The sequence below is a fragment of the Thamnophis elegans genome, chromosome 15 (genome assembly GCF_009769535.1).
Source record: "Thamnophis elegans isolate rThaEle1 chromosome 15, rThaEle1.pri, whole genome shotgun sequence".
In the NCBI taxonomy this organism is placed as follows: domain Eukaryota; kingdom Metazoa; phylum Chordata; class Lepidosauria; order Squamata; family Colubridae; genus Thamnophis; species Thamnophis elegans.
Genome location: NC_045555.1, coordinates 27958625 through 27982934, shown reverse-complemented (window position 1 = coordinate 27982934; position 24310 = coordinate 27958625). Strand labels below are relative to the sequence as shown.

Below are 24310 nucleotides of genomic sequence, written 5' to 3'. Positions count from 1 at the left end.
AAGATGGGACTTGATTTTTGTTTTTCCAGAGGGAGCATTTATAACATTGACGGGTTTACTGCCAATCACACCAAAAAAGAAAGAAAGAAAGAAAGAAAGAAAGAAAGAAAGAAAGAAAGAAAGAAAGAAAGAAAGAAAATCATTTTTTTTGCAAAACCCTTCTCCCTTTCCCAACTGAGAGCTAAAGCAGACATTCTCTCAACCTGAATCAATTTCTTACCATGGATAATCTCTGTCTCTCTGTCTGTCTCTGTCTGTCTCTGTCTCTCTCTCTCTCGATAGATAGATAGATAGATAGATAGATAGATAGATAGATAGATGATAGCTAGCTAGCTAGAATATTGAACACAATCCTAGCGTTTCATCCGCCATAGAAACCAAAGTGAAAGACAAATAACATACTGTATTTACTACTTACACAGAGCTAGTCTTATACCATTATTTTTGACCAACGTATTCATTCTGATACATAGATAATCTCTCATTTCAGGTCTACTTAGTCTATTTTTTTCGTGTTCTGACTCCCACCTCCTATTTCCAGCCATTGATAAAATCTATTCCATATGTCATCATATTCTGTCTCTTCTTTGTTTTTCAATTCTAACAGTCTATCCATTTCTGTGCATGTTAATATCTTCCTTATTATCCCCTTTTCTAAAGGGGTGTTTTCACTTTCATACTGCTGTGCAAACACCATTCTTGCTGCTGTTAGGATGTGAAGTATTGGGTCTATTGACCCTTTGCTATAGCCTTCTGTTATAATGCCTAATAGAAATAATTCCGCCTTTCCACCACAAGGTGTGGACCCCCTCAAAAGATTGACCCAAAGTCTTCACTCTCGGAGGAGCAACAGGTCTACACAATCCATCCCACAGTCCTGTAGGTGCCAATCTCTCAGTCACTCCTTTCCCTTTGGAGAAAGCTGCAAGCAATTGCTTCTCTGTTCCTCCATCTCCGCCCCTCTCCTTTCAGAGCCTTGATTCACAAATGGCTAATTGTGTAATTAAACTATTATCCATATGAGCAGTGACTAAAAAGGATCACAGTTGTCAAACACAAGGTTAGTTTCATGTTGTGCTAGCAAACTCCTACTCTTCATTACTTCCTTGCTTTGCAGAGCAAACAGCCAAAAGCCTCACAAAATTTTAATTGCACAACTGAACAGTCCTTTGGAAGCTGGCAGCCCTGGCACATTTTTGACTCATTTTATTGCCTTGCAAGCCACATTATCTTACGCATCCCCCCAATTCCAGCTGGAACTGCAAATAACTTTAAGGCTTTTCTGAATACATCCCCACCCTCCCAGGTGTTTTCTCAAGAACATCTTGGGATTAAATGATTTGGATCAGAGGTGGGTTCCTACCGGTTCGGCCCTGTTCGGTCAAGTAGGTAGTAACTCGGCCAGACACACGGCCGAAATGGTTCTCCCCTCAGTGGCGCCATCTTGATTTTCTGTTCTGCACATGCGCAGAAAAATCCATTGAAAAATGCATTTTTTTCCTTTTTTAATGTTGTGCGAATGCACAGCATTAATAGATACAAATGCTCATGTGCGCGGAGCATGCTTCTGGCATGCACACAAAACGTTTTGGACACCAAACTGATAGTAATGTTTATTTATTTATTATTTATTTAAAACTTTTATATGCCGCCCAATCCCAAAGGACTCCGGGAGGCTTACAAACAGAAATATAAAAAACATAAAAACAATACAATTTAAAACAACAGTCATCCCTCATAAATTCATTCTAGTCGGGGCCGGACCTCAACAGTGAGGTCAGCAGCCCCAGGCCTGCCGGAACAGCCAAGTTTTTACTGCTTTCCTGAAGGCCATCAGAGTGGGTATGGTCCGGATTTCCGGGGGGAGCTGGTTCCAAAGAGTCGGAGCAGCCACCGAGGAGGCTCTCCTCTGAGGGCCCGCCAGCCGACATTGCTTGGCCGATGGCACCTGAAGGAGGCCCAATCTATGGGATCTTACTGGTCGCTGGGAGGTATGTGTCAGCAGGCGGTCTCGAAGGTAAAATGTTGGCAGGAATCCACCCCTGATGTGGATGTTATAACACATCTACATGGAAACTTTAAAGAAGGTGTGGCCAACTTTGGCCCCTTTAAGACCTGTGGACTTCAACCCCGGTCATGGGGAATTCTCAGAGCTGAAGTCCACAAGTCTTAAAGTGGCCAAGGTTGGACACCTCTGCTTTAAAAGGTAATAGTCATAGTAATCAAAAGAAATTAGCATTGACTAATTTCAAATCACTTGTGGTCAAATGAGTGGCTATATAAATTTGATTAACAAACACATGCAATATCAAATAGATCAAACATGAACAACATCACCTGTGTTATCTGCCCAGCAGTCTACTTCTCACTGGATTTTCCTTCAGTGCTTAGCAGCAAAATGTAGATACATACCAGGGCTGGGATTCAGCTGGTTTGGACTGATTCAAGTGAACCGGATGTTAATTTTAATCTGGTTTGCCAAACTGGTAGTTGAAAGGAGTGGCTGGCCCTGCCCACCCCTCCCCTCCCAGGAGTCTCCACATGGCCCATTTTGAATGCTAGGAAAGTGCAGGGCCCATGCGGAGGCTCTGGGAGGGCAAAAAAACGGGCCTACTGGAAGTACCAGAACTACCAGAAGTCGGGAAACTGGCCCGTTTCTGGCCTCCAGAGGGCCTCTGGAGCCCGGGGAAGACTGTTTTTGCCCTCCCAGAGGTTAGAGAAAAGCCCACGGAGCCCCAGAAAATTATAAGTGGCGTGTAGGAAACGGCAATCCATTCTACACTCATTGGCCAATCCATCGGAAAGTCAACTAAGCTCAGTAAGACACCACTGGATCTCCTGAGTTTGCACCTGGTTGAATTCCAGGGATCACTGGTTGTGGTGGGACAACAATAATTATTTTCATAAATTTGAAGGGTCTCTGGGATTGAAGACCAAATAGAAGACCATTTTTTTCTGGAAAGAAGCCTTCTGTACAGTATCCTTTCAGTCTGTACTACATAAGGTTGATGTACATAAGGAAGTAAAAGAATTCTGCCATGAAATTGATGGGAAGGGAACATACAAAGAGCCATTTGAAAGACAATTCTTGGTTACCATTGAGAATATTCCTGAAAGTCGCATGCAAAGAGCTGGAGTTACATGTAAAAGAAATATTTATGCTGGAGGAATTGGGGAATAAAAGCAAATTGTAAGATTATTTGCAATTAAAGTGGGGTCTAATTTTACATTTAAAAATAGGTTTCAGGGCAATTCATATTAATAGTTACATGAATTAGGGGAAGATGCTTAGAAAGCTTCTATAGATGTTTACTGCAACGATAAATTGTTGCTAATTTTTCTATAAATTCCTATAAATTTCCTAAAGTCTCTAAAGGCAAAACATATGACCACAATTCTGTCCTACTAGTCTGAAACCTTGATTAACCTTCTAAACACAAAGCAGACTAGGATTGGATCTGGTGTAACAACAGTACTACTGTCTATAACCTCAGGATCTTCAAATAAAAATGTAACAGATTAACAGAGTTAGAAGGGCCCTAGCAGGTCATCTAGTCCAACCTCCTGCTCAAGCGGAGATCCTACACCATTTCTTTTTTTTAAAAAATTTTTTTTTATTTCCATTCCATTCTATACAATCACATGTTTACTGTGCATAACCGGGGCATATAACATTGAATAATAAACACAGCCCTCGCTTATATAGAAAATGCCCTCTACAATACAAACCCAGATCCTACACCATTTCTGACAAATAGCAGTCCAATCTCTTCTTGAAAGTGATGAAGCCTTCACAACTTCCAAAGGCAACTTCTGTTCCATTTGTTGATTGTTCTCACTGTCAGAAAATTTATTCTTATTTCTAGGTTGAATCTCTCCTTGTTCAGTTTCCATGCGTTATTCCTTCTCTGGCCTTCAGGTGCTTTGGAGAATAGCTTGACCCCCTCCTCTCTGTGGCAGCCCCTCAAATATTGGAAGACTGCCATCCTGTCTCCCCTGGTCCTTCTGTTCACTAGACTAGCCATGCCCAGTTCCTGCAACCGTTCATCATATGTTTTAGTCATCAGTCTCCTAATCATCCTGGTTGCTCTTCTTTGCACTTTTCCTGCATTTTTCTCTGCACATCTTTTTTATAGTGTGGTGATTAAAATTGGATACAGTATCCTAGGTATGGTCTTACTTGAGCTTTTTTGAGTGACATTATTACCTCTCTCGATCTTGATTCTATCCCTCTGTTAATGAAGCTTAGGGTTCCATTGGCTTTTTTGGCAGCTGCTGCACACAGCTGGCTCATGTTCAGCTGGTTGTCATCCCTGAATAGAAAACTAGCCTACTTCATTGGGGCTGTTGCAAAAATGACAGGGAGAGGACCATAGTCACCCACTGCAGGTAAAATATCATTCTAAAATGTAATAAAAATAATTTACTAACAATATTTAAAGCCGTTGATGTATTATGATGCCCTTTCACTTCCCCTGTGTCAAAATGTTAGTGCATTAAAAATATGTAACCTTGATGTAATAATATTTGGCCCATTGATGATTTCACATTCTTGGGTTTTACTTATGAGCCTGTGACTGCTCATTAGCCCTATGGGCTTTTGTTGAAAAAGGAGGGAGGATGACAAATGCACCCCAGGGATGAGAATTATTTCCCCAGGCCCTGCAGTTGTTACTCCAGGTTCTCAACAAAGGAGCAGCGGCTTCTGGTGCCATGCACACTTTCCATGTGCAAAAAAAGAGTGACAAAATAGATTTCTCCAAGTAAGTTTCCACTTCCTCAAACTCTGCCATCTAATATCCCTAGCAGAGAAGGAGGGGAAGCAAGTCATTGAGGAAAGCAAAATAAATCAGGTTAGTGTGTATATGATTGGGACACTCTGTAGCTGCAGAAAATGCGGTGCATTATACTGTAAGGGCGTTAATGGCTGAAATATCTATTATTTTCTCAAATTCTGATTTTATTCATGACTATTAAAGTACAGTGAGATACGCCAATTCAAGTTCTGTTTCACTAAATGTCCATGGAGATTCTCAGTCATCCAGGTCAGGATTATCCCAAAGGTGCTTTTTACAAAAGGCAATTGGACTTCCTTTGCTTTTCTTCAAAGACGTTTCACTTCACATCCAAGAGGCTTCTTCAGTTCTGACTGAATGGTGGACGGTGGAAGAATATTCCTTGCAGTCCTCTGGTCATTCGCACACTCTTTCTGAGAGTCATTGAGGTCACTTGGGTTTCTTTCTGTACTGTCAGGATCACCCTGTGGTGGGATTAAAATAATTTAACAACTGGTTCTCTACCCTAATGACTGGCTGGGTGGCCATGGCCATGTTGAGTGTGGCCAAGGGGTGTGGCAGGCAGCCCTTGGCCTCTGGCACCCCCCTGCAAGCAAAAATGAGCTGCATCCCCCCCCCCCCCTATGCCCTGTTTTGGGCCTAGTAGACCTTCTTGCAGCCTGCTGGGAGCAAAAATGGGCCACAAGGGGGGACACCACACTCACCTAGGAGCCGAAATGGGGGGCGTGGGGCAGTGGTGGGTTTCAAAGTTTTTTAGAACCCTGCTTTGTGGGAGTGACTTGATGGCCATATGACCTGGTGGGAGTGGCTTGCTGGCCATGTGACTGGGTGGGCATAGCCAACTTGTAAAATGTGGTGAAACTCACTTAACAACGCTCTTGCTTAGCAACGAAAATGTTGGCTCAGAAACTCTGGCATTTGGAGCATGCAAGTCTTAAAGCTGTCAAGTTACAAGGCCCTTGCACCTCTAACCCTTCAGAAAAAAAATCCAGGGGTGTTCAAACTTGACAGCTTTAAGACTTGTGGACTTCAACTCCCAGAATTCCTCCTCTCGCTCTTTATCTTGATGATGTCTGGACGGTGGGGAGAGGGAGCTGGAACTGGTTCTAAACAGCACTGTAGATTTGTGGAACCTTTTCTATAGAGGAGGTTAGAACAGGCAGGAACCCACCCCTGGCGTGGGGACTCCTGAAAGGAGCAGGGCAGGAAGGGGCAGGGCCTGCCAGCAATTTAACAACCAGTTCAACCGAACTGGCCCAAACTGGCTGAATCCAATCACTGGGATCACCTGAATCAGAATGCAAAAGGGTGTGGAATCTTCTTGGCACTGCTGAAAGGACCGTGTTGTAAACAAGAGATAGATGGTGTCATATTCACCCACCTCTGCTGAGAGACGGCTGTTCAGTCTTAATGGAGTTGGCCTCTTTAATCCTTCTTTCGAACCAGCAGTCCTCTCTGTCCAGAATGTGGACTTTGGAAAAGGAAAAGCACATTTGGGGACTTGTGTTTCACACTACCCACCTCCCTGCCAATTTTCTAGTCCTATTTTCTGAGATCAAATCATCCTCAAGCCCCATCACTGGAGGCTTTTAAGAAGAGATTGGTCAGCCATCTGTCTGAAATGGTCTAGTGTTTCCTGCTGAACATGGGGTTGGACTAGAAGGCCTCCAAGGTCCCTTCCAGCTCTGCTATTGTTACTGTAGCTTTACACCCAGTTCATTAAGATAAAAAATCTAGGTTAGCCAACTCACCCACCAGGTTACCTTTGAATATGTAAAAAGATTTAAAAGGAGAAGAAGACTGCAAGAGAACATTCAAACATTACATTCTTATTAGGGGTGTAAAGGACTTTCACCATAGATCTTGCTGGGAGTAGATTGGAGTTTATTGCTTCTAATGGATTCATGGCAGTAGGAACACATGCAGAACGCAGTAAAATGGATTGCAAGAACACCAATCTATATATCTCTAGTCCCAACCCGCTGTCTTGAGTGGATTGGATCAGCAAGAAGCAACATCGGATGATATTTCTGCTTTTTCCTTTAGCTCTCAATAATATAGTTTAATTCATTCAGTTTAATATGAGCATCTATTCCAGAAGACGCTGGACAGTTTATCCAATCCATAAAACTGGGTAAAATACCATCACCAAGATTATTAAAGATGTTTGAAAATTTGCAGCTAAATGTTGCAAGTGTAATCAAATATCAGGTTCATATTATCATATGTGGTGGACATACCCAAAGGCAAAACAATACTGGAATAAATTACATGGTTAGAAAAAATGATAAAGCAACATATAAATTTGAAATCACAAATATTTTTGCTGGGTATCTTACCAGAACAGTTTAATAAAGGGAATACACATTTAATTTTACATGGGTTAATGGCAGCAAGAATTGTGTATACTCAAAAATGGAAAAATGAAGAGATCCCTGCAGAGGTGTGTTATAAAAAAAAGAGCAAGTGCTATAAAAATATTAGAATGTACTAAGATGGCTAGATTAACACTTAAAAGAAAAGGAAAGGAAGAAAGAGAATATTTCTTAACATGGGACTTGTTTCACCAATGACTAACTAACAGAAACAGAGGTTAGAAACTAAAAAGATTAAAAGGACAATTATTTATATAATGAATTTTTTAAAGCTAATTGTACTATTACTATGCGATTAATATTGATATGTATATTATGACATTCATTATGATTACTATTGTATCTTTACTCAAAACTAATTGTACCCAGAACGTTGTTCAGATAGATAAGGTATGTATGTATGTATGTATGTATGTATGTATGTATGTATGTATGTGTATGTATGTGTGTGTATATATCTATATATGTATGGATACACACACACACACATCATACAGAGGTGAATTGCTCCTATTTTACTACAGTTTTGCTTCACGCTGGCTTTGCGTGCAGTTTACTGTAAATTGTTCTTCGTGCATGTACAAAACAATTTACAGTGAACTGCGCACGCACTACTAAAGAACATGCTGGTAAGGGCAGCGGCAACTGGGGAACCGGTTTGGAGGAATAGCAGGCCTGGGTTGCTGCCAGTTCTGTGTTCCAGGCTTAAATTCCACTACCGGTTCGGCTGAACCAGGCCGAACTGGGAACAACCCACCTCTGATATCAGATACAGATAATAATAATATAATATAATTTATTCAGTTTAACATGGGCATCTATTCCAGAAGACTCTAGACCAGTGTTTCTCAACCTTGGCTACTTTAAGATGTCTGGACTTCAACTCCCAGAATGCTGGCTGGGGAATTCTGGGAGTTGAAGTCCAGACATCTTCAAGTGGCCAAGGGTGAAAAACACTGCTCTAGACAGTTTACCCAATCCATAAAAAAGGATAAAATGATTAAATCAGTCCAAGCCCACAAAAAAAAAGGCAGCCCACACCAAAACAACTTGAAGGGCCAGCCTCTGGCTTTTGAACTCTCATTAGTATTTCAAAATTCTGCCTAGACCGCAGGGTGGAAATTTTAACAGTCAAAATGACCTGGAATACAAACCATCACCTCAAATGACCCTCCAAGTTAGATAATTCTTCTTGGACAAAAGCGGCCTAATATGGACGGACAAGGTCATCCTTCAGAGGGACTTCTGCTGGAAAAGGGGTGAGCGCCTAATGGACCTGCAGAGTTTTAAACGCCAGCCTGGATCGTATCTTACCTCCCATTAGTTTCCTCAGCCATGCAATTCATAGTTCTTAGGGGAGGGAGAAGCTCTTTTTTGTGAGAGTGCTTGGAGAATGAGAAATGCTGCAGGCAAAAATGGATGAGGAAACAAGTTCTCCCATCTGGGAGACATTCTAAGAGGCTTTCCTAGAACCTTCCCCAAAATGTTAAAACTAAAATAAAGTAACCAGGATTCACTTGGGCACTCAGACTGAGTTCCAGGTAGCAGGATGAACATGAGGGGTGCATTTGGTTGCATGTGATGGTGGTGTCTTTTCCTCATAGTTCAGTGCAGTGGAAGATAGAACAGGCCTCAGGGTTGCACTGCCCCAAACTCTCTTAAACCTCGGCACATCTGTTATTTTGGTTCCTGTCATGACTAGAATCAAACTTTGCCAACCTTGGGAAGTTTGGGCAGGAAAGCTTGCAATTCTGGACACAAATCAAAAGCATCTTGAGGCCAAAGCTTGGCCATGCCATCAAGCTCAAACAAGGTGTCCGTTGCCAATATTGTCAGTCAACTCTTTGCTCAATCAAAACATCGCTCTATTTATAAGCCAAGTGTCCTGCCCTAAGTGCGTAGTGGAAGCATGCATCATTAAGCATTCTGTTGGGGGCATCTTCATACTAATTTAGGGCAGAAAATTTTAGAATTCCTCGGTAGGAATTCTGTTTAATATTCAAACATCAGAAAACCAAACAGGCGGAGGAGGAGGAGATGGAAAAGAAAGGGAAGAGGAATGAATAGTACCGTAGTAGTAGTAGTAGTAGTAGTACCCCGTTTCCCTGAAAATAAGACCTCCCTGGATAATAAGCCCAATTGGACTTTGGAGCACATGCGCTAAAATACCCCCCCCTGAAAATAAGCCCTCCCTGAAAATATTGTAACATAGCAGCAGCCATCAGATGGCCATGCTCGCCACCTCCAAAATAAAAAGACCTCCCCAAAAATAAGGCCAAGTGCTTATTTCAGGGTCATTCAGGGAAACATGGTGGTGGTGGTGGTGGTGGTGGTGGTGGTGGTGGTAGTAGTAGTAGTAGTAGTAAAAAGGGAGGTGTATTCATTCCAGGCTTTTGCCCCCCTTATGGGTCGAAAAGAAACACCCTAACTACTATACTAGACTGTCTCTCATATTTAAAAATGAGCCCAATGTGATGCAAACATTGCAAATCCACATGGCATTCTGCTTTGTGATTTAATGGGTAACTCTGTTTAGGCCAAGGAGAAGTTTGAGGACAATTTCACATATACACAACAGTAGAGCTAGGCCCCAATGTGAACTTTTGGATTCACACATCATAGCTTAATGAACTTTGGTTTAATAAAACTATGGTTGCCTGGGTTTCCATTATACACGAAGCCATATACCATGGTTCAACCATCATGTTAATACATTAAGCTGAAACTGAACTGACATTATAGCTGAGTGTGATTCATGAACCAGCAAAGGTCATGGTCCTTGATATTATAAACATGGTTTTAAGAGCATAGGGTCCAGAAAAATAGAAAACAGGATAGCTGGATTTATATATTTGCACATAAAACGTTGGCTGGTTTTAAAATACTCCTCTTAAGATGTTGTAGAAAGAATTAAAAAAATGATGATTTTGATTGTTTGATTCCTTTCTGGAAACTGGTTGGTTGCTGGAAACTGTCCAGCATTGGGTTTCACATTTTGTTACCACCAGTTGGCTGCCCATCCACTGCTCCTGCGCATGTGCCATGCGTCAAAAACATGCGGAAATAGGACAGCATAGAGCCAGGGTGGATGGGTAGGCCCATCTGCAATTTCTGCTACCGGTTCAGGTGAACTGGTCTGAACTAGCTGAATCCCACCTCTGAAACTGTCCCTAATAGCTTCAATTTGGCAAGTAGGCCTAATACACACTTTCCCAAGATTACATTTAAAAAATGGGATGAAACTTTGCTGAGATTTAAATAAAAAAAAATGACTTCCGGTGTTTTTAAAAAATGAAACTTGGGAAATGGCAAGTGAAGGAAAGCTTACCTTTAGAGAGGGAACACGAGGTGACTTTATACCCAAAAATCTCTCCCTCCTACCTAGATCCTTTTCAAAATGTAGCAAGGAGGATTCTTGGCACAATTCTATTCTAGGCTGGTACAGCAGGAAATGCCTACAAGATGGACTTCTAAATGTGTGAGAAAGGAGAATGCATGGATTGAGCATCTCTTCACCCTTGCTCATCTTGAGCTTGCAATAATGCAGAAAGCTGAGCTTAGCACTGATGATGTGACCTAGTTGGGTCATGAAGTGCCTGCAAGAAAACCACTAAGCTCAGGATCTTACATTTTAACACGCAGCTACCAATATTCTCCTTTATTAGTAGAGAAACTTGCATCTAAATGCTGACCAAGGAAATGTGTATCTGCTGCAATTATTGCAATGATGCAGGTCAATCTGCTTACAACTAATATTTCCCCTTCCAGCATTTGACCAATGCTTACAACTAGATTTTGCAACAGAACAAACCATTTCTAGGCAGAACTTCAAATAATCATTTCTTGGGGAATGAAAGTCAAGAAAACCTAAATTAGTGGAATAATACACTGAACTAAAGCATCTCCAAGATCAGGGCAGGGATGACATTTTGTCTCTTTGAGCTGGAAGACTCATCTTGAAGAATATATATATATATATATATACATACATACATACATACATACATACACATACACATACACATACACATACACATACACATACACATACACATACACATACACATACACATACACATACACATACACATACACATACACATACACATACACATACACATACACATACACATACACATACACATACACATATATATATATATATATATATATAATTTCTTCAAGATGAGTCTTCCAGCTCATATATATTTTGAATATTGTATGAATGGTTCCTAGAACAAGCAACATGATTTGAGAGAGCACCTGTTCAGAGTTACACTTTGACACAGTGTGATTTCATTCCCAGCTTTCCAACAGCTGTACATTTAGATAGATTATTGTGAAATGAAAGGCATAATTTTCACTCTATACCTGACATTCCCTGAACAAACTTGGAAATTTCTCCATTCTCAAATTTCCTTTTGCTAGCAATCTAATGGCTACCTTGTAAGATGCTTTCTCCAGCCCCTAGTGGCTCATTCTGACACATAAGCATTTAGTGATGCCTTGGAGATGCCCAAACTATCTCTTCTGGGTATATTGTGACAGAAAAGGAGATCTAAAGATAATTAAAAATATTATGAAATAGGAAAGTATGAAGGAGAAATTCTAAACCACAATGGGACTCTATGGAGATTACATGACAACTTTAAAAAAGAGCATTGATTCTCAATGTTTTTCTTTAAGACAAGACTGAAAAGCTTTTGCGAGCCGCTATATAAGCCAAGACTTGAAAATTAAAAATGTTAAAATGGCCCAAATCCTACAAGATTCTTGAATTTTAACTGACTTTGTAATCATATAGGACTTCAAATGTATTGTAGGAGTAGAGTCATTTTAGACTATGGTAAGCAAAGATCAGGAGGAGTCTGGTAGCACCTTTTCCAATTATATACAATATATATAAATATTATAGGACAACAGCTCACTTCCTCAAATGCTTTGCAGGAGCTGAACTGATGTAAGATTTAATTTTGGGCAGTGTAATATTGTCTAAGAAATCCATTTCAGAAAGAAAGGATTTAATTTCATCATGAATCTTTTATGAGAAGCCATTACAAGGTCACCATGCCTGAGTTTGGAAGGTCAATGATAGGATTCCAGGCACAAATGTTATTTTTGGTCTTGCAATTTAATTTGAGGATATTCCTTAGGATGGGGAGAAATAGGCTTGGACTGGACTCAAGCAAGATGGGATGGCTTCCTTTGAGTTTCTATGGAGTCGTATTCTCCAGACCCAACAGGTTCAACATCTAGGACTTCTCTTGCTGGGAGAGCAAGGGGGAGGGACAGTCTGGCCAGGAGGTCCTCTGCTCAGCTTCATTAGTGCATCAGAGTCCGCTCTCTTTAGAGCAGGATGCAAACAGAAAAGGCACATTTTCATCACTGTCATCTCTGATTAAGATTTCTGTAATCTGTGGTAGATAGGATTCTCCTTGAGGTCCACCTGGAGACCAGTCAGCATCCTGCATCCTTACTGGGCAGCATTGAAGCTTCTATGCTGCCCTGTTACTGTGGCAGCAGCTTTGGTTGCCAGGTTATTTCTGAGTGAGGTTTGAAATGCTGTTGCTACCTTTAAAATCGTTAATGACTCAGAGACTGACTATCCAAGAGACGGCCTTTTTCTGATCAAATCAAAGGGGAATGTTTGCTTGGGTCCCCAAGTAGGCATTATATGTTGTTTAGATTTAATGTCATTGCGATATAAGTGTTCTGTTGTATGGCATACATTGTAAATTGCCTAGAAGAGCACTTGCTTAGTCTAGTGATTAGGATGCTGGACTCAAGAGGAACACCCACCCACCCCCAAATTCTGATCCTTCCTTTGGGCGAGTCTTCCTCTCCAACCCTAAGATGAAGGCAAGGGCAAACTATCTCTGAAAATCTTGGCAAACAGATGACAAGGAGTCTGTATTTGTAGTCTCCAAGGACACCTCTGACTTCAGAAACTGCTTAGAGTTCATTTGGACGGAGACCGTGCATGGATTTCATAAAACTAACTAAAAAGGATGTGAGGATGAAACAAATGCCATTGTGATGTCATGACTGTGATTTTATTTTTCACCAGAGGTTGAACTATGCTGGTCTTTGGACTTTCATCTGCTATGAAATAAAGGACAGATGTGTCATCATGCAAAAGGATGTTTCACTGTTTAAAAGGATGATATCTCAGGTGTTCAAAAATTCTGCATCTTTTTATTGTTGGTGTTAAAGAAATATATAAAGCAAGACTGGATCAGATGCCTAATAATTATGGGGATATAAGACATTGATTCAGAGATTTGATTCAATTTTTTTTTCCAGGCAAATCTCTATGAACTAACTTTTTCACATACTCAAAACCTTTTTTTTAAACTTGTTCTGGCCAGCTTAGTCAAAGTGACCTAATTAGGGAGTTTGAATTAAAACACTGAATCGATCTGATTCAAATTTAAATCTGAGCTGAATCAATGGGTTGAACTGAAATAGGACACCCTCCAGCGACAAATATTCAGATGTTTAGGGTGAGTTTAAGGCAGAGGAAGGCCGCAGTAATAGAGAAAGCAAAATAAGTGGTTGTATTTGATAAAGAATTCAGCTCCCTGTGAATTTAAAAGTCAGGTGAACAGACATGGCAAAAACATCTGAACATTTTGCCATGTCCATTCCTTTATCTCAGCTGTCACCCATCTCCTCCCATTTATGACTGCATGACTGTAACTTTGTTGCTTGCATCCTTATGGTTTATATTGAAATTGTTTTCTGATTGTTTATTTGTACCCTATGGCTATCATTAAGTGCTGTACCTTAGAATTCTTGATGAATTTATCTTGTCTTCTTTGTACACTGAGAGCATATGCACCAAAGACAAATTCCTTGTATGTCCAATCACATCGGGCCAACAAAGAATTCTATTCTATTCTATTCCATTCCATTCCATTCATTCTGAATTCTATTCTATTCATATTCTATTCTATTATATTCTCAATAAGAAAAATATACTATTACTTAATGTCTGTTTTTGCAACCAGGCAAAACAATGTGGTGTTCACTAGATGCTGCAGAACTGTCCGCAGTCCTTCTCAGCACGGTTAATAGTGAGAAATGATGGGAGCTGCTGCTCCAAAAACATCTGGGGAGCTTCCTGTTGCCCAGATGTTGCAAGAGAAAATAATACTTTAATTTGCACACAGATCAAGATTAGTTGAAAATATATCACAATATGATGCGCATCAGTGGTGGGTTTCAGGCGGTATGCACCGGGACAGACGTACTGGAGCCTGCCCGGAGCATTGGATACCATTCCGGTACAGTGCTCCGGAGGGCCCACCCGCTCGTCTGAACTCCTTACCGGTCTTTTAAGTCTTCCGCTGAGCAGCTGGAGTGTCGTAGAGGCTCACGGAGGCAGTAAGAAGCATGCACACGCTGCGTGCTTCCATGTGGACGACGCTGGGCCCATTCCAACCATACCGGTTGGAACGGGATCCAGAACCCACCACTGATGCGCATAGTAATGAACCCTGTAGATGGAACACCACATTTAGCACAGTCCTTCAGTTAATTATTTTCTTAATATAGATTTGGCACAAGTAAATGGCTGTGTTAGAGGGGAAAAAAACCTACCAAAAGATAGTAGAACTTAACAGCTTTTAAAACCCAGATTTCTCTCTCATAAAAGACTGTAAAAAGCTGCAGCCCAGAGATCAATCTACGGACAAGCAGTCAGGAAGGGCCGTGGAGTTTTGGTAATGCACTTTGTCATTTCTTTAGATATTTGATACACAAAGTAGCTAAAGTAGGTCATTTTAGAGTGTTCCAGCAAATACATTTTCCCCAAGCTTGGAGTAACTTTGCCAAGGTTCACTGAAGCCTTCAGCACATTTTTTTTTAAATGCAATTATTATTTCCAAAACCATCTATGCAAAATAGTACTTGCATCCAAGCGTGAAGAGAGACAGGAACACTTTGTGATAACAATAAAACTAACATTGATTAATGATTCAGCTACAAACACCACAATGAAATTGATTCATCTACCAACGTGCCAGTTAACAAGTGAAAAGTTATTATTTCAAGGTCAGTCAAGAGATGTGACAGAGTACATTGCTTCAAAGCTCATGGAATAAACTTCCAGCCTTCTTTTCCTTTCCTTTCCTTTCCTTTCCCTTCCCTTCCTTTCCTTTCTTTCCCTTCCCTTCCCTTCCCTTCCCTTCCCCTCACCTCCATCCATCCATCCATCCATCCATCCATCCATCATATATCATCTGTCTGTCTGTCTGTCGTCCGTCCATCCGTCCGTCCATCCGTCTGTCAGTCCATCCATCCATGTCTATCACAATTTTACACAGCATTGTAAAAACAAAGGAACGACAACAGCAACAAAACCCCTCAGCAGAACAGCCATTTACTTTCAGAATTCTTGATGGTGAAGACCTCCAGAAACTGCTAGGCCTTTAGGTTACACAGGAAAGTGAAAAGAATATCTCAAAAGATGGCAAAGGCTGCATTATGGCCAAGAACTCTGTATGGATGTGTTCATGAAGCTACCAGAGAAGAGTTTGACTTGAAGGAGATGGCATCTTTTTATTTCAGTTGCATCCAACCTTAAAACCAAATGACCAGTGAAATATTGTCCCTCCTCTCACCTGAGTACCCATCCACACAAGAAACCAGTGCTTGTTTGCTCTACAATTTATCAGTATCGTAGGTGCAACAGCACTACCAAGAACAGAAACTTCTTCCCTGGGTAATTAACCTCCAGGTGCCATGAAATTCAGAGTATTGGCAGAGGAAGCTGAAGACATTTGGTTACCTGAACTGGTTTCTCTGGTTTCTCTTCAGATCATATAAATCTTGCGCCTTGCAGTTACCTGAACTGGAGCTCATCAACAATTCATTTGCAACCAACTCTATAATGTTGGTTAAACAAGTATTTTACCCACTAACACAGCATCCTATTGATTATGATACAAGATTTACAAATCACATGTCACCTGAACTTTTTATGAATGAATACCAAGAATTGTTAAATTTATCTATACAAAGTACTCCAAGCTTTTATCTATGCAGAAACTATGCAAGATTGAAATAGTGGTTCCAAAGAAGAGCTAACATTTATGACTACTTTGTGTCATTATTTAAAACAATTGCCCCAACATGAAGGAAGATTTTCATAGACACCATTAAAATGATAATGGTCCTACTGTGAAATGACCACAGAAGCAGCCACTTTAGTCAAATAGAAGACTTCTGGCAATCAGGTGGAAAAGATATAAAGAAAATCCTTGGATAATTTCTCATTGTTCATAGCTTTGATCAACATCTGTAACCAAGTTGATAAAGCAAAGACTTCTTGTCTGAAAATTTCTCTGATTCTCAACATGAAAACCACCCAAGAGCCTGTTCAATTCCACTATGACTATCTCCCCTATCCTGCTGCTCAAGGTAACCCTACATTAATCTTGTCTATCATCTTTGTAGATCAGCATTGCTACTAGAATTTCACTTTTGTATACATGAGAATATTAAGATGTTTTATTCTAACTCTTAGGTAGAGTGAAGTGAGAATGGATTAATAGCTCAAAATCAAATAGAAAGATGATGAATTTTACATCTCATAAACATGACTGGCTTTAAGAGATGCTATCCTTCCATCTAACTATAGATGAACCCAATGGGATAATGGGATCCAGGATGATAGGAACTTTGCATTTTGAGGCATGTTGATAATTATCTATTAATTGTTACTGTTCTTGTTTAATTGTACTTGAATTTCTGTTGCATATGAATATAAGCCCTCCCTCCTTAATTACATATTTTTCGAATGGGCTGACAAATGTCAAAACTATACAAAATCCAAGCTAGTTTTCCAATTAAAAAAAATGCATGGAAGAAAACGATGTGCTCAACTGGCACTGGATTTGCTGAGTGACCGATCTCCTTGGCAGAGAAAATAACACTATGACATAATCAGCTTTTCTTTTATCTCTAGCAGTTCATTGTTTTTCTTCCAGGTGCTAATGGTAAAGACGTTCTCAACTTAAGTGTGAGTCTTGATGACTGTAACCATGCTGTTTTCTTGGCAATGACATGGAAGATATTTAATACTGCAGATTTGATTTCCTAAACTAGTTAAGAGTCATGGAAATCCACACAATCCCATCCCAATATTAACTAGGCCCAACTCTACGTAGATCAGCCCAGAGGAGCCCGGAACAGCTACATGCTGGGTCCAAAAATATATGAAATGTTACATGAAACTGCATTTCACTGTCAGAAGCTGGTGGACACAGATGAATGGGAATAGTATACTCTCCTGCAACCATGCTACTAAGATACTTTCCCATGGCGTTAATGAAATCAGAGGAGGTAATGGAATTTAAATGAGCATGCCAAGAAGAAGAAGAAATGCATTGGATACAAAAAGCAAAGGAGAATTAATGGGGTAGGAACACAACAAACCCAAAATGTTAAAAAGGAGAGTTGAGGATATGAGACAGAGGGATGGACAGGCATTCAAGGCTCAAAAGGCAGTTTACAGAGATGTGTGGGAAAAATGAAGAACAAAGGTAGCTGGTTTGCACTGGAACTTTCTTGGGAACACAGTTGCTTTGAGCCAAGTTTCCTAGTGATCTTCTCTGCCAGAAGTTTGAAATGTTTACCCAAGAGATCTTCCTGCCTCAGCCAAGATGAAAACTTGGACCTGCTGTATTTCAGAGGGAAGCCGATGATCTGGAAGGGCACCGACTTGGAGGCAAGATCCTGCACTGACCTGAAGATAGCAGGCTAGCTTAGCTTACATGATCCACACAACTGTGTATTCCCACCCATCACTGCTGCTTGCACTCTGCCCTGCTGAAACAGATGTTGCAACTCAGAAACAGTGGTACCCATGTGCATCATAGAGGCCAAGCTCTCTTTTGCACACCACACACCTAATGGCGTGCTGGGCTGCCTCTGAGCCTCTTTGCCCATTTGGAGAAAGTGGAGTTGTTGCAAGAAAAGGAAGAAACTTGGCCAAAGAATTGAAGAGTTCCCACCAGCACAAAGCAATCCCCCCCAAAGGGTCTTGCACCCAGGCTATCATCAGCCAGGCCTTGATGTCTAAAGACCCAGTCATAGGTTGCTCTTTTCAAAGCCAAGAAATCTAGGAAGTCAAAAGAGAAAACAGACACAAAAAAGATAAATGGAAGACAGCCATGTTTTCTGGGACCTTCAAATAAATCTTCTGCAATGAGCAAGGTGGTAGATTCTGGGGCTTAAACAGCCCCTGACATCTCCAGGATTTCATATGAGCACCGCCTACATGGGCACCAAGATAGGTCTGCAGACAAGGTGTAACAGATATGAGTTTAATAAATGAGACTATTTGTAGCTCAGGGTTGACATGAAGTGTCCCTGATGCTCTCTGAACTTGCTTGTTTTCTTGCAGACGTTTCATGACCCAACTAGTTAACATCATCAGTGCTTGAAGGATGTGGGGTTTGCAGGGAGGAGGAAGAGGAGGCAGCTGAGGTCTTTGGTGCTCTCTGAACTTGCTTGTTCAATTAGGAATAGCATCCAGTGCCAAATGGGAGACTTATGCAGACATATACACAACTTTCCATAGTGAGAAAATATATCAAGTTTTGAAAATGTTTTATTGAAGCCTCTGGTTCATCCAATTAAAAGGTTATAGACCAAAAATATGGACATAGTAGGATAGTATTTGTATTTTATACAAAGGTTTTTTTTTCTGAAGGAGAGATGAATGGTTGCTAAGCGATTAAGGGGAAAAAACTTAGGCAAAACTGGCCACCAAATGAAAAGGAGAACTATAGAAAGCTGCTTGTCAGAGGCCATGGGGAACCTATTGCCATCACAAAAAGAAGGTTTGGAAGATGAAATCCATATTGAAGTAATCCTGTGAATTTTATTAGTTGATGGGAAAGTGAGGTATAAATTAAAAAGCAATTAAAAACATATGTCACTGAAATGAATGGGTAATGAAGAGCCCCACTTCCATGGTTACTCCACAAGAAAGGTATTTTCATGCACACATCATCGTATAAAATCCAACTGATACATTTTAGGATATTTAATTCAACTCTGTTTTATATAGATACTGTACATTCGCAAAGCTGTGCTGCACAAATAATATGATAATCATGCCTGGAGGTGCCTAGAGATGAATTTATTATGAATCTAAAGAAAAGAAGACCCAAAGGGGTATTTATGATCAGAAGCAAAACCAAGATGCTATAACTGAATATTTCTGCACCTTCAGGATAAGGTTAAGTTGGGTATCCTCTCAATGATCATTTAAATATAAGTGGCTGATGCTACTTCACTAAATGTTTGCATTTCATTTTCAATTCGGGAAATTACTTTGCAATTCACATTTCCCAACATAAAAATGATACATTGCCCCTCTGACTGTGAAATGAACTTATAAAGAAGATCCACATACTTGCACTCAGGAATGAGCACTCAGAGATGTGGGTGTATCTCAAAAAAAAAAAAGAGAGAGAAGAAATATTCAGACTGCAAAAGAACCAAATAAATGGGAATAATTCAAAACTGTCTAGACATTTCCAATTTCCATGCATCTAGAAAGACTGATGCGAATAAACAACAGAAGAAACCTAAAGTGCAGGCCACGGATGTCTTTGAATTAGAAGAAGGGGTAGTTGAATGGAATAAAAGCATTTTAGACTGGATTCAGCAAAATAAGCAGGACAGTGACTTTCACTGATTGTAATAAGAAGAGCATTAAGGAGGAAGATATAAGACAGACTGAATAGTTGCGCTTCAACTTCTCTTTCACTTTCCTAGAGTCTTGCCTAAAAAAACAACACAATGAAGTTTTTATGAGCAAAAAAAAAGTCCATTTGAAATTACTTTCCATAAGCAAGATTGTTGTGCCCTGGGATTGAAAATATTACTCTGTTTCTAATGAAAGTTGTAACTGGCAACTCTCTAGAGGAGCAAGAAATGGGACATAATTTCTCCAGAAGTGATTCCAGCATCTCTAGATCACCAAGACCAGCAACTTTTCACTTAAGGTGGAAAAAAAAGTTCTAGAATGATTCATACCACAAAACTGTAGAATATCTATAAATGAAATATTGATTGTTCGTTCTATTTCTAGATGAAAACAATCCTGTTTCTAGATAATACTCACATTTTCCTGTGTATCCATATCAATAAGTAAGATTACACTGCCTGGTTAGATTTATCTTGTGCAAATTAAAGCAAAAGTTAATTCGAAAACCTGCACATTCTCTTGCGTGAAAGACACTTGAAAATAAAACCAAATAAAGACTGCATTGGTATTCATTGAGGCTTGCATAGATTTACTGGCTGAAAAAATGTGAAATTAAAGTATTTGTCAGTTTGAGAGGAGCTGAACACCCAGGGGATTTTTTTTAAGGAATATAGATTTTACCAATCAAATCACATCCTCATTCAAAAGGCAGATGTGAAACAACTTTCCATTTCAATCAAGTTTTCACACAGGGCAGAGCCTCTTTGTACTAGAGCAGAGGTGTCAAACTCGTGCCATCATGGCATCATCACATGGTGTATTGGGAGTTTTCCCCTCTTTGATAAACCAGGCGGGGTGGGGCCAGCACATGACACATCTGCCCCTTGGGCCGTGAGTTTGACACCCCTGTAGTAGAGCATGCTTGACAAATGGCACCCCTTATCTAAAAACAAGTGCTATTTATGTTGTATTAAAGATTGTGAGCAAATGAAGTTACGTCTTCCTGCCAAAGAGTGTTTGTTACACTTCTGCGCTTCCCCCATAGAGTCATTTGTGACTCCTAAATGACACTTATTGAACACTAAAATATGTTTCAAGGACTGTCCACCTCTGGTAGTAAATGATCCATGCAAAACATGTAAATGCATGTTCTTTCCCCCCCCCCCACTTTTACTGAAAAGCCTTGAGAAGATGTTCCTCAAGAAAGTGCACCATCTCCATGTGATGACCAAGAGCTTGATGTGGGAAAACCTCTTGAAGTATCACAGGGAGGGCAGCTTAATCTTTCCAGGCATTAGCTGGACATCTAAGGCCTATCCAAGAGAAAGCATGCCATATTCCCTCTGATATCTCTCTGTCTGTCTTTTTTTGTCCTTTTCTTTTCATCCAAAAAGAGAGAACACATCAATAAGGCTATTATTAGGTGATTGTGCTTGATTAATTAGACTCTATGCTTGCCAATTAGCAGCGTACTCCAGTAAACTTCATATACTTCACGCCACTTTGATTGAGACAAAGAAAGTTGAACCATGTGCCTTCAACATGTGGCATCTCAGAATTGACTTGACTGCAACAACAATGAAAAAAACACACACCTCTCTCTCACCCACACGGACATTAAATTGGCATCTGAGGGAAACAGAACAATCAGATCAAATTTAGGAAAATATATTACGTGGTCAATATTCCTGTAATGGAGGTGAAGTGTGACTGCCATGTCATTGCTCACTCAGGTCTAGAAAGCTTTCTCCAGCCAAGATTTTAAAGTAATTGCAGTGGCAATCTGAAATACTTTGTAATCATCCCATTAAATCCACCCTGTAATGGTGGACTGTTGTACAAAATCTTAAAAGGCTGTTTAAACCCAGAACCTGCATAAATGCCCAACCTTTGAATGCTTAAGTACGTGATACTCCCTCTAAAACTGTTGGCTGTGGCCAACCTTCTTTGTTGCCTGACTGCAATCCTGAAAACCCAGGAGCTATTTCAAGCATACATTTCAAAATAGGCTATTTTAGAGATCAAACATTTCACATTAAATTGCCCCATGTTCAGAAGATAGCTAAAGCCATTTGATAAGTACATTTAGAAAAAGAAAGGAGAAGGAAAGCAGATTAGCCAAAAATAAATGAAAAATAAACCGCACTCTGGAAGATAATCCTCTAAAATATTAAATTTTGTACACGGGTTGTGTTTTGTGTGCACTAAAGCATAAATATAGAGAACTAATAAGTGCCATAATCACCTCAAGCCTTGGGCACAGAGGCATTAGTGATAGAGATCTGATTACTGGACAGCCTTCTTGGATTGCTTGTTTGACCCTTGCACACGTGAAAACTAAACTTCATTTGTTAAGCATGGTTAACTTTCTGGTTCATTAATAAGGGATGACTGAGCTGCCATCCCTCGGATGGGGAAGACCCTCCTTGCAAAAGCCGCTCAGCTTCCCAGAGGATGCCAACATCTGGAATTGGGCGGGTACAGAACAAAGGGCTAAGCAGCAGACCGAAACGCCACATCTGGTGGGTCTTCCCTCAATAGAGCCCGGTGGAGCCGAGTCCTGTCCAGGGTGCTGAAACCTCCCAGCCTCCCTCTTCGCGTTTTTCGCTGTCCGCGCCGAGCTGCGACCTCTCCCCGCCCGGCGTCTCCGCCCGTCTCTGTCGGTCGCTACCCAGTTCGGAGGGGCCAGATCATCACCGGGGCCGCGCAGCGCATCGGGCGGATCCTCAACAGGTTTGGGGCTGGAAAAGAGCCGCCTTTCCCTTCGCCTTCTCACCCCGGGAATCCCCTCCTCCTAGGCACACGTCCGCCCCACCATTCAAGGCACCGCAAAGGGGCTGGTCCGCGGTGGGGGCTTCGGCTTCTTCCCGAAGGGAGCATCGGCGGGAGCTCCCCGGCCGGGCCCAGTTTAGCCCCCGCGGCTTCCGCGCAATCGGGACTCCCGTACAGGGTCCAAAAGGGTCCGCGCCAGCGAGCAGCCGCCTCCCCTCCTTGCAGCCTCTGGAAGCCGCCGCACCAAAGCGGGACTCCGCGAGGCAGAGGCAACCTGGCCGCGACGGTCTCTTCCTCTCCAGGCAGACAGACGCTCCCTCGCCAGCTGAGCCCGCCCCTCCCTCGAAAAAATCCTTTTGTTAGCAGCGAATTGCAAGGACGGGCTGCACCGAGAAGGGGGCGGCGGTGGTCCATAGCCGGCGGCGCAGAAGGCCGGGGAAGCGGGGCGGGGGGGGGGGGGGCTTGGCATCGGCTCTCGCCGCAAGGCCCGAGAGAAGCGCCAACTCACCGTCCCGGTCGCAGAGCTGAATGGCCTCCAGGCTGAGGTTCTTGAGGACATCCTCGCAGGGGCTGGCCGGGCTGCTCCGGGGATGGTCCAGGCGAGGCACCTCCATCCTCCCGACTCGTCGCCTTCCTGGGCTGGGCTGGGCTGGGCTGGACACGAGCGCGAGTCTCGCCCCCTCCCTCGGAGCTGCGGGCGGGCAGCGGGAGCCAGGAGGGTGGGAGAGGGCGCCCTCTGCGACAACCTGCCTGCGCTCCTGCCTCTGCCCCGACTGGCTGGGAACTGCGCGGTGCAGCAGAGGCGCGCGCGCTCCCTCCCGCCGTCCCTCCCCGGGGCTGGCTGGCTGGCAGCGGGCGGGGATTAGAGGACGGGAGGAGCGACGGGCTGGCGAGCCCTTGCGCTGGCGCGGGAAAGGAGGAGGAGGAGGAGGAGGAGAAAGGAGGAGGAGGGCACCGATGCTGCTCACCTCGCTCTGCAGGAAGGAGCTCGCCGTTAACAGCGTCTGCCACGACGCCGCAGCTCTAGATACAGACCAGCGTCTGCTCGCCCAGCTCCCCACCGGCCGTGCAGGGCCATGTTGAGTCCCTAAAGCCCCCCTCCTCTCGCTCCCAGTTGCTTACGTAAGGCTTGACCCAAGACCGCGGGAGCGCTGCCATTTTGGGCTGCGGCGATCCTACCGGCCGCTGAACGGTAGGTAGAGGCTCCCTCCAGGCCTTATTTTTGCTGCCCACCCCCCAAAGCGTCCCTCCGGACCCTTTCAGCCCGGATACGCTTTCATGTTTGGGTCGGTGCTGAGCTTGCCCGTGGAGACGCGGCGCATTTCAAGAGACTCCGTCCGGGTCTTTGGACTCCCAAGTTCATCTCCAGCCTTTCTCCAACAAGTGTCTCTGCACCGGGGCTCCCAGGCACGCCCAAATCCCCATTCGAGAAAAAAGTGGAGTTGGGTCTGAAATCCAAGGTCTGGGCAAACAGTAAGAAAAACAAAACACCAACTGCATGGTGAAGATCCTTTTTGTCTTCCCTTCAGCTCCTTCGAAGAGAGAGTTAGTTCCTTGGTGGCAGCTCAGAATTCCACAGTTGTCCAGCTGGGAAGTTGAGAGGTTCAACTTCGCTGGTGGCCTCATTATAACTATCATTTGGA

General features: G+C 42.2%; 1 protein-coding gene across 1 annotated transcript in view; it reads right to left on the bottom strand.

Moving 5' to 3' along the window:
- The window catches only part of PHYHIPL (phytanoyl-CoA 2-hydroxylase interacting protein like), a 44488-nt gene extending 21207 nt beyond the window's left edge, over nucleotides 1-23281 (bottom strand). The window contains exon 1 of the mRNA XM_032232347.1: nucleotides 23176-23281. Coding sequence (XP_032088238.1) covers nucleotides 23176-23281 — 106 coding nt within the window. The remainder of the gene's footprint in view (nucleotides 1-23175) is intronic.
- Nucleotides 23282-24310: the final 1029 nt, after the last annotated feature.